The 11,478-nt window shown below is 33.7% G+C and overlaps 1 protein-coding gene and 1 pseudogene across 1 annotated transcript; one reads left to right on the top strand and one right to left on the bottom strand.

The window, feature by feature from the left end:
* Positions 1 to 694: 694 nt before the first annotated feature.
* On the bottom strand, positions 695 to 9,744 carry LOC132296143 (xylan glycosyltransferase MUCI21-like; annotated as a pseudogene).
* On the top strand, positions 2,920 to 4,296 carry LOC132288609 (uncharacterized acetyltransferase At3g50280-like). The gene has a single exon (XM_059789874.1). The coding sequence runs from the start codon at positions 2,920 to 2,922 to the stop codon at positions 4,294 to 4,296; it is 1,377 nt and encodes a 458-aa protein (XP_059645857.1).
* Positions 9,745 to 11,478: the final 1,734 nt, after the last annotated feature.

The following is an 11,478-nucleotide window of genomic DNA, read 5'->3' as shown; positions in this document are numbered from 1 at the left end:
TATTTTCTTATATTATTAAACCTTAACATATACAAAATTTAATAGTGTGCCCAAAATATTTCTATCCTTGTCTTATTATTATTATTATTATTATTTTTGTTCTCTCTCATCCTCGTTACATAGCATATATACACACACACTAAATATTAAATATATATTTAAGGAAAAATTGATGAAACTTTCTATATTTTTCTAAGACTCCTATTAACTTTTATTTTCTCTTTTTTTCTTACTCCTTGTATATTTTTTCTCCTTTCATTATATATATATATATATTTTTCATCTTCCCCATTGTTATAATTTACAATCTCACTATATAAAAAGATTTTGAACACACTTATATTCTATTAAAGAATTTATTGGAGTATTAGGCCAAATTATTCGAAATCAGTTTCTATTATTCTATAACTTAAATTAGTTTATAGTTTTATTAATTTTTGTTATCATAAAATTATATATTTTGTTTATAATTTTAATTTATATTGTTAAATGCGACTATTAGAAAGCACATGGCCAATTAATTAACGATGAAACTATAGTTTGGAAAAATTTTAGTGAAATTTTTTAGGGATAGGTTTAAAAATCACTAAACAAATAATTAGCATATTACTGACATATGGGTAGATTTAATTAAAAGGCCACTTTATTTTTTTCAGCTAAGGCCTCAAATTATATTGAGCCGCCCCTCGGAATGCTAACCCTCATTGTTCATAAATACTTTTGCCTTTTCATATGCTCTCTTCAAATATCCCCTAAACCTAGCCAAATCAAGCTTTGCATTTTGTTCCTTCCAATATACGTGCATGATCTCATGACTGGACCAACCCTCCCTTTTTAAGGGCCTCTAACTATAAAAAAAAAAAAAAAAAAAGAAAAGAAAAGCATTGTCTCATTATCCTTCCCATATTTCTCTACCAAGCTGGCTCTCCACCACCATCTTGTACTTCAATCCCATGTCCCTAGCCAGCCTCCTGAAACACGCCTCACCGCCCATTCCAACCTGATGGGGACCACCTGCATCAACATTGACCCCGGACGGAGAAACAACAAGTGAGTGAGCTAGCACCGTGCACCCCTATCATTACATGATTGGAATGTACTAACACATACGCTTTGCGGAAAGGAGTCCAGCGTTTTGGCTCGAAAACTATGACATTGAAACCCTCCTCATCTGCCACCTTTTCTAGCTTGGCCTGGTTCAAGATCACGCGTCCGCCACCACTACGGCTAGCTAATACGAGCCATGGCCTAGCTTTTGGAAGGACGGAGAAGGAAGGATGATGACCTAAATTTATTTTTATTTATTTTTCATTGGCAACAAAACTTACACGCCCCACTCATATATTCAATTGTTCTTTCTGAGATTCAAACTCTCACCATTAATTTTAAAAGGTAAAAGAGGTACGGCTTGAATTACAAGGCTCTTGGTGAAAGACGACGACCTTGTCATAAGTTTTTTCTAAGAATGCATGGAAATGCAGCACGGTTCTTGAGTTGGGTATTAATTTTGGGTCTATGGTCGTCGAACCATGTGACATGGGGCCTAATGTGACCGACAAAAAACGATATAATGTTCACAGTTTGATTGGGCGCTTGCTGAAACTCCTAAGCAAATCCACATACTTGTGGGCCCACCAAATGCCTGATTTAGAAATCAGGAGGACAAAATCTTTATGGGGGAAGACCGAATTGACTACGCGGGGAATGAACCCATCAGTTGAATTCGTGGGAGAAGTTTTCGGTGCAATACGAGGGCAGAGACATTACATGGTGGGCTTGGTGGGCCTGATGTAAGAGTGACTTTTGGACGCGGTCCATTGCGAAGTTTAGCAACTAATTCCTGGGAAGGTGGGGTGTTTAATAACTAGTTTTTGGCAGTTCGTGAAGTGGGGGTGAGATTGAGATAGAACTTCTGTTATTTGGGTTTCCAGGTAAAAAATCATGCTGTCATGTCTAAATATATTTACTTTTCTGCATTGTATTTATTGTTTTGTGAGCTTGATATAGATTTAATTTGGTAAAAGTAAAATGATTCAAATATTAATCAAAAGAGCAAATTATACCCATTTTCTCTAGATTTTCCGGTGCATTAACATTTCATTCTCGACGAGAGAATTCAAGTTGTGAGTTTTGTGACAACTACGACTGTAAGGGACATTAATGATACACGAAAATTAATTTCTCACTTTTATTAAAATGATATTGAAAATAGAGTAAATTTTCATTGAGTTATTTAAAGATAATTATTTATATTTCGAAATTGATCTTATAGAGAAAATTATTTATTTATTAATTATGATCACTAGATTCAATATTTTTTCACTCCAGCATTTTAATTTGTAACGTACCCATTTTATTAAAAAAAAAAAAAAAAAAAAAAAAAAAATCCTTCATATTTGAACAAATATACTATTTAATTGTTTTTTTATTTTTTTTATCAATGGACATACTCAAAATATTACGCAGTATAAAATAAAATTATACCAATTAAATTGTCAAAGATACTAGTAATAGTTTAATTAGGTCAAATGAAGTAAAAAGAAAGAGGATATTCCGTATGAATTGGATATATGCAATAAAGAGATCCACGTTAGTCCCTTGCACGACCAAAAAAAAAAATTTAGGGCCAAACAATTTGTCAAATAAAATTCACTAAAAATCCATTTTCCAATGTAGGATTAACATGCTGAGCACTAATTTCTATGAAATTGAGAATCTCAAGTAATAAATAAACTAAAGTAAAGCAACATGTTGTGCACTAATTTCTATTAAAGATAAGAATCTCAAGATTCTCAAGTAAAAAAATCAAGATAGTGAAACTAAGAAACTTGAGAAACACCCAATATCCATATACCAGGATCGCTTCTGCAGATTGAAGACATTGTAGGTAGTCTACAGGTTGAGGAGCGAGAGAGTAAAATGGCCGAGATTCGATTCTCGACTACTGTCCGACCGGCGAGTTATGATCCCGAATCAACTGATAGTATATCTAATGAATTAACTCCATGGGATCTCCAGCTACTTTTATTCGGTCCAATCCAAAAGGGTCTTCTCTTCCTCAAGCCATCACCCTCACAGGAGAAACAATTACTATCAGACAGTGCCACTGTCATTGATCACCTCAAATCCTCCCTCTCTCAAACCCTAGATTTCTTCTATCCTCTCGCCGGCCGTCTCTCCACCGTCAAAGACTCCGATAACACCACCTCCTTCTTCCTACACTGCAATAATGCCGGGGCGGAGTTCATTTATGCCGTGGCTCCCGCTATTACCGTGGCTGACATACTTGAGCCAGTGTACGTGCCTCGCTTCGTGCACACATTTTTTCCATTAAATGGGATTCAAAATCGTGAAGGCCTCACCAAGCCCTTACTTGGGGTGCAAGTAACTGAGCTCGCGGATGGATTCTTTATTGGTTGCTCCATCAATCACGCAGTGGTTGATGGCACATCTTTTTGGCATTTCTTCAATTCATGGGCGGAAATTTCCCGCGGTTTTGACAAGATATCAAAACCTCCTGTTTTTTTGGGTAAATTTCCTACTGATATTGATTGTCCCACTCGTATTCCTTTGTGTGACAAACAACTCAATGATGGGCTCATTAGTTTCCCGCCACAACTACAAGAAAGGGTGTTTAATTTCACCAAAGAAAACATTGCGGGACTCAAAGCAAAAGCGAATGCCGAAATGAAAACCACTCGTATCTCCTCTCTTCAGGCGCTTATGGCTCACATATGGCGATCAATAATACGTTGCAGAAAAAATATTGTGAATTCCGAGCAAGAGACGCAGTTTAATATGGCAATTGGTGTGAGGCCGAGGTTGCAGCCACCATTGCCAAAAGGGTATTTTGGGAACGCCGTGTACTTTGAGCCGGTGACCACAAAAGTCGGTGAGCTGCTTGAGCACGGACAAGGTTGGGTCGCTTTGCAAATGAACAAGTTAATTGCATCGCAACAAGACGATGAAATAAGGAACTATTTGAAGTGTTGGGTGAAAAACCCTAAGATGCTGACAATAGCCTCCATGACAAGCAATGCTTTGCTCCCGAGCAGCTCACCTCGGTTTGATGTGTATGGAAATGACTTCGGGTGGGGAAAACCGGTGGCCATGCGAAGTGGCGAGGCGAACAAGGCTTGTAGGTATGTCACATTTTTTCAGGGGGCGGAAGAAGGGAGCATTGATACTGAAGTTTGCTTGTTGCCTGAGACGTTGCGTGCCATGGAGAATGATCCAGAGTTCATGGAGTTTGTCATCATGGGAAAATTGCCGACACCTGATTGGTTGGATCATTGATTTTATTTTATTAATTACATTTGGAACAATCTGAAGGTTTTAAACTTCAGGTGGATATTTCTCAGAGTCTTTGAATTGGTTTATTTATCATTCCAAGGGTTCTTCTGTGAGATGATCTAAGTTGTTCAAGTGTTTTCTCACATCAGCAATTTGTCTCTGGATGTTTCGAGAGTCTGTCCTATTCGTTCTTCTGTATTGCTGCTAGGCAAGTTTTTATTTTCTTAATTTGTTGTTATTGCCTTGGATATTCCCTTGGCTGATCAATCATTGTCTGCCTCTGTTTCTCTTTGTACTTTATTATATATTACAGGAAAAAAAACTAAAATATTTTTCTTTTAAAATGTTTTTTTATCTAACACTTTTTCATGTAGACTGTTTTCTTTATTTTTTTTTCGGTTTTGGCAAAGGTTTTAAAAATAAATTTTTTTTTTTTTTTTTTCTTCGGTTTTTGACTTCTAAAAGTATTTTTGAATTTAAATTAAAATTTTTATTTGAGTCATTGATTATTCCATTTTTCTCTCATTATTAATTGGTCCAATTATTTTTATATCAACAATAATAATTATTTGACAAGAAACATAAAAAAATTAATCAAATGATTTTTAAAAAAATGATAAGAAAATCAAAACAAGTCCTTGTACATCATCGAATACAACAAGTGAATTCTTTTTTCTTCTTTTTTTTTCCTCTCCAATTTTATGCATCACTTTTTTAAGTTTTACAAAGTAATAATATAGGTTAATCACTAAACTAATCATGATGACAAAAAATATTTAATAAAAAAAGCAAATTGAGGAAATTAACCAAAAATAGGAAATTGTATAATAGTTGTTCGAGAAGAGATTGGCCTCTGGATTTTATCAATAAAGTGAAATGAATGGGATCCAGCTGCCATTGTGGATACAGCTCTCTGTAATTTTCATGAATTCAAGGAAATTTCCGATTATTGAAAAACATCCGATGTCCCATATGAGAGATCCTTCCTTTCCCTAGTCCCAATGGTCACCTCCGGATGGTGATAAGTTAAAGTTTAATTGTGCCTCTTGCCTCACAATAGGTATCGGGCTTATTGGCTCTTTTCTTAATGGTATGTTGTTTTGTTTCCGGTCAATAGGCTCATTTCTTTCTCTCTCTAAATGCTATCTTTCTCTCTCTAAACTCTCTCTTTAGATTGCTTTTTGGCCACTATATAACTTATCCACGTACATAATTGACGTTTTCGATGCCATATATGCTTTTGTTGAGAAGATTGAGAGTGAAATTGATAGGCTCAATTCAAAAATGACTTTCCGATCATTATATGGTAAGTTGTTTTTGTTAAGTTTTGAGAAATTATTTTCATTCGTAAAAGATTTTCTCTGAATTTGGGACTACCAAATATCAGAAAACACAGAAAATATTTTTCAGAAAATGTTTACGCTCAAATAAACGGAGAGTAAAATATTTTTTTTGTAAAATGTTTTCTTAGCAACATTTTTTCATGTATAGAATGTTTTTTAATTTTTATTTTTATTTTTTTTTCGGGTATCAATTGGTTCAATTATTTCTATTCCAACAATAATAATTATTTGACAAGAAATATAAAAAAATAATCAATTGATTTTTAAGGAACAAGAAGAACAGTATGAAGAACTCCATACCCATGATCGTCATCCTCTTCATCAGCCCTTCAGCCTTCATGTCTATTCAAACTTCAAAAGCGATAACAAAATGTCAAATCTCTGGTTTAAATCCTTCTTCCTAAATCCTAACACACACACATGTATTTATGTGTGTGTATGTGTCAATTATTATGTCAACTTTGAAAGTTTTGCAACTTTGCAGATTTGAAAGGGAAATTGCATAACATTAATTGAAGCATAAATACAATGAAAGTGAAATATGCTTACATAATCTACACACAAGAGTTTACATAATTACATGTACATGGACTAATATATGGTTTAATGGGTTATGCAATAATCTTTAAGACCGGGAAATGAAAAAAAATTATAATAATAAGAGAACAGTTAAACCTGGTGAGAGGAATTTTTAGAAAGGCGAATGAGGAAGAATAGCAGAGAACTTGAAGATGATATGTTTAGTGTGGTTTTGGAGTTTGAAGCCTTAAAAGGTCAAGAAATGACTAAATGGTGGTTTGACATATATCAAATTTAGTGAGTGGATAATATAACATGTGGTCGCGGGTTATATTTTTTTTATTCCCACAACGTTTGTCCATTTTCAAATATACAACCAGCTAAACTCATTCAATAAAAAAAATCCATTCAATAAAAATGTTGATTTTTTTATTTTATTATATATATATATATATATATATATATTTATTCAAGGGGATTGATGTTATAGTATGTACTGTTTTATTAGTACTACTTTTCAGTTATAAATGTGTCTATGGCTGTACAAATTTTTTCTCTTCTTTTACTAGTAATTTTTTTGGATGAAAAATGGGACTAGAGTTGTTTGGTTATAAAAATAATGTATGGTTGTGATTCTTTCTTAATATATATTTTGAAATCCAATAGCAAATGGCAAGAATTCGTAAAATTGTTAGATTGTATTTAGGAAATTAATTGGCATTTGGTTCATTCTAACAAAATTAGAAGTTTTCAATAATATATATATCTATATATGAAGAAAGAGTATGAAAGACTGCATAACTTAGTGGTCTCTCTCTTCTGTCTTACAAAAAGGATGGTGCGTAGGGGCAAATATATATATATGTGTGTGTGTGTGTGTGAAGAAAAAAGGGGTTCGGGAAATACTTTTTATTCTCTTCTCTTTTTTCTTTTGTTCAAGTAAAAGTGACAATATATATCACTGTGAATGCTAATCCTCCTTTTTCATGAATACTGTTGCCTTTTCATATGCTTTCTTCAAATATCCCCTAAACCTAACCGAATCAACCTTTACATTTTGTTCCTTCAAATATACGTGCATGATCTCATGGATGGACCAACCCTTCTTTTTAAGGGCCTCTGGGTCCTTCAACACTGTCTCGTTCTTCGCATATTTCTCTACCAAGCTGCTCTCCTCCACTCCCAATCTTGTACTCCATGTACTCCAATCCTATGCCCTTAGCCGGCTTCCCGGGATATGTACAAATTTTTTCTCTTCTTTTTACTAGTAAATTTTTTTGGATGAAAAATGGGACTAAAGTTGTTTGGATATAAAAATAAGGTTTAAAATCACTAGACCTTCCTATTGTTTTCAAAAACGTCAAATAACCCCCTCAATTATTAAACAAATCCCTAAATTATCAAAAACTATCATGATGCCCCTATTATGTGACTAAGCCATTAAGTGGGAGTTAAATGACCAAATTGACCTCCATATTATATTATTATTTTAAAACTCAAATTTATATTTTCAAAATGACATTTATGCCCATATTTTAATTTTAATTTTGGAAGTTAGTCCAAATTTTAATTTATTTCAAAATATGAATTAAATAAGTGAGTGACAGATAATAACACCACATTAATTCCTTCCTTATATAGAATTGCCAATAAGCAATGCAGAATAAGCATTGTCCATAACCAGTATAACAGGTGAGTATATATATAATTATAATTATAATTATAGTAATTATATATAATTAAGGTAATTATATATATATATATATATATATATATATATATATATATATATATATATTCACCAAGGCAAAGCTTGGGCGATGATCGAGAAACTCAGGTGAACCTTTGAAGAAAACCTGCACCACAGTCAGGGGGATCAAAATCGGTATAAGATTTTGGAAAGGTTGACGATGAACAAAACAAGTCAAAGGGCGGCGACCAGATAGAGCGTTTGATCGACCAAAGCGAGGCTGAAGCTTAATGAATCTGTTTTGGCTTGAGATTGCAAAAATCAAAATAATGATCCGCAGTTACAGAAAGAAGGCACTATTGAACTAATTATTTATATATATAATTATAGTATCTTTGAAAGGTAAACAAAGCCCTAATTTTCTACCTTATATAGAAAATCAGGGCTATATAGATGTAGTGGCGAATGGTGGCGGCTACGCCAATTTGGCTGTGATAGTTTTGTTATGTAGATATGGTCATCAAAGATTTGCAGCGCGGCATCGTGCCTTCACCTTCGCCGGAATCCACGGAGCCTCTAGGGAAAGACAATTTGGTAATTACATCATTATAAGGGTATTTTGGTCAATTAAAACAAACAAGTGATGCACGCGACAATCACGTGATTTGCTCCCATTAGTTTTAGACGGACAATTAAAAAGGGAGGTGGTTATATGATATATTTTAAAAGTTTTTGTAAACAATAGGGGGGTTTTATGTTTTTAGCCCTAAAAATAATGTATGGTTATGATTCTTTCTTAATATATATTTTGAAATCCAATAGCAAATGAAGAAAGAGTGAAAGATAGTTTTTGTAAACAATAAGGGGGCATTTGGTTCATTCTAACAAAATTAGAAGTTTTCAATAATATATATATATATATATATTAAGAAAGAGTTAAAAACTATGTAATCTAATGGTATCTCTCTTCTATTTTTCAAAAAGGATGGTGCATGCGTAGGGGAAAATATATATGTGTGTGTGTGTGTGAAGAAAAAAGTGGTTCCAGAAATACTTTTATTCTCTTCTCTTTTTTCTTTTGTTCTAGTAAAAGTGACAATATATATCACTGGGAATGCTAATCCTCATTTTTCATGAATACTGTTGCCTTTTCATATGCTCTCTTCAAATATCCCCTAAACCTAACCAAATCAAGCTTTACTGTTTGTTCCTTCAAATATACGTGCACGATCTTATGTATGGACCAACCCTTCTTTTTAAGGGCCCTTGCGTCCTTCAGCACCGTCTCATTCTTCGCATATTTCTCTACCAAGCTGCTCTCCTCCACCCCAATCTTGTACTCCATGTACTCCAATCCCATGTCCCTAGCCGACTTCCCAAAACAATGGGTCATGGTCTCATTGTCAAGGTTTATGATTGGGTGTTTGCTGAAACTCCTAAGCAAATCTACATACTTGTGGGCCCACCAAATACGTGATTTGGAGATCACCAAGACAAATCCTTATCAGGGAAGACTGAATTGATGGTGATGAAAAGGGGTATGAACCCATCATTGAATTCGTGGAAGAAGTTTCCGGTGTACCCTCTAGCACTGAATACTAGGGTAGAGACATTGTGTTGGACCTTACATGATAGGCTTGGTGGGCCTGGTGTAAGAGTGATTTCTTCGAGGTGGCCCATTGCGAAGTTATCCATTTTTTGAGGGTAAGGACGGACTTTTTCCACAAAATGTTCTAGGATTTCAAGGCTCACAACGTAAAAGGTGGACTTGTTAGGGTCCAACACACTTATGCTGTTAATGGAGCAGATATCATAGTTACGATGTGATCGGTCGCAGGTTATTGGGTTGACGAAGGATGATTTGACCAGTGGTGCAAAATGTTGCTCCAGAGGACTCATCTATTTCAATTTCCAGAGTGTTGATCCTAGAACCGTAACAAAAATGAAAGTTAAGTCGTCTTACAAATTAGAACTGTGTTTTGAGAACTACAAACAATTTTTTTGGTTGATACATGTTTAAAACTAATTTCTAAAACCCAATTACAAAAAATTCTTTTAAAAAGTTCTTTTTTATAATTCTCTTAAAATATATATATATATTTTTTTGAATTTTTCAGTTTCTAAAAAGCTAAACCAAACAAGCCTTACACATCTTTCTAGATTCAATTGTGCCATAAAAATCTGAATATATATAAATGAAAAATGATGTTCAAACTATTCACTTGCACTATGTCATTCGATATTTTGAAAAAAATGTAACATAATTATCTTATAAAATACAATCCCACAATTATTTTAAAAAGTATACACCCTTGAGACTTTTGATAATAATTTTATCATACCGTGTTTTAAAAAGTTCAATAAAGAAAAGCGAATCGGAACATCATATCTCGTGAAACATCTGAATTTAGCTCACCCGTTTAAGTGACATCAACAATTATTATTTACAATACATAAAAAAATATTTTTAAAATAGTTGGTTAACTTATTAGAACTAGTGTTTCAAAATATTCAGCATTTTTTATATATTTAATGGCCCGACAAATTGTAGCAATAGAAATTGGAATGTACAATTAAGCATGTGTCATATACATGGGAATTATAATTTTAGTTGGCAAATTTTAGTATCAAAACTTGTTGATCAACTTGTAATTTTATTTTTATTTTGAATCTTGATTGTGGGAGCTGAGCAACAAGTGCCTCTATGCAATTAGATGTGGACATCTTTTAGAACAGGTATATGCGGGAGAACACGAGTTCAGTTGAGAAAAGTTGGGAAAATAAGCATAAACGTTTTAATGTTTAGTTTGCCAGAGTTGGTTGAGAATTTTTTAATTTGATTTCCAAAAGTTCGGTTGGGTCTTATTACTCTTGGTAGTTGGACTTGCAACTCTCTGTAATGATATGTTTAGATACTTTAGTCCTTGTTAGTATTCATGTCTCAAATTGTATCAATAATTATGTTTCCTTTTTTAAGTTGTATTTTGTATGATAATTTCTTGTTTCGCAAGTTTTGGGTTGTCTTGAGCTCAAAAGAATTTCTTGCAAGTCAAGTCTTAGCCTCTAAAGAATTGTGTTTAAGACTATAAATAGAGAGAATAAGTTGTTTGGAGAATATAGAGAAGAAAAGAAGAAGAGTTTGAGTGGGTGCAAGTGTACAGAGATGTAATTAAGGGTGTGTTTGCTCCAAGTCCGAAAAGAGCCGGTGAGTTGGTTGATATAGCTAGAATGAGTGAATTAATTATTGAATGGGTGACTAGGGTGAATAGATGAATAAGCAAGAGTACGAGTGAATGATTGAGTGAGGAGTGAGTGAATGATTGAGTGGGCATTCTCTATCATTATACGTTCTTTTTTTGATTCACAGTGAAATTTCTTTTCTCTTTGGACGTAGCCCTAGAGGATTGAGTGAACTATGTAATAATATTGTGTTGTTTGCTGTGTGTGAGCTGATTGGATGATTGTTTGATTGCATCTTATGCATGCTTATTGTTGATGTGATTTGCCTTCCCTTTGTCGAGTGAAAGGATTTAATTCACAACCGTTCTTGATTGGATTTTGATTACCTTGGGGAGACGTTGGTGGAATAAAATTAATTTTGGAAACTCTTTTTCAATTTGTACTTGCGCACTC

Source organism: Cornus florida, unplaced genomic scaffold (genome assembly GCF_030987335.1).
Source record: "Cornus florida cultivar Cherokee Brave unplaced genomic scaffold, ASM3098733v1 CherokeeBrave_3.0.0_Hap2_Chr02, whole genome shotgun sequence".
NCBI classification, from domain to species: Eukaryota; Viridiplantae; Streptophyta; class Magnoliopsida; order Cornales; family Cornaceae; genus Cornus; species Cornus florida.
The sequence above is the reverse complement of the archived record's forward strand: the minus strand, read 5'-3'. Positions and strand labels throughout refer to the sequence as shown.

Bases quoted from the DNA above. Each gene is read 5' to 3' on its own strand.
- LOC132288609 (XM_059789874.1), top strand. From the start codon at position 2,920: ATGGCCGAGATTCGATTCTCGACTACTGTCCGACCGGCGAGTTATGAT.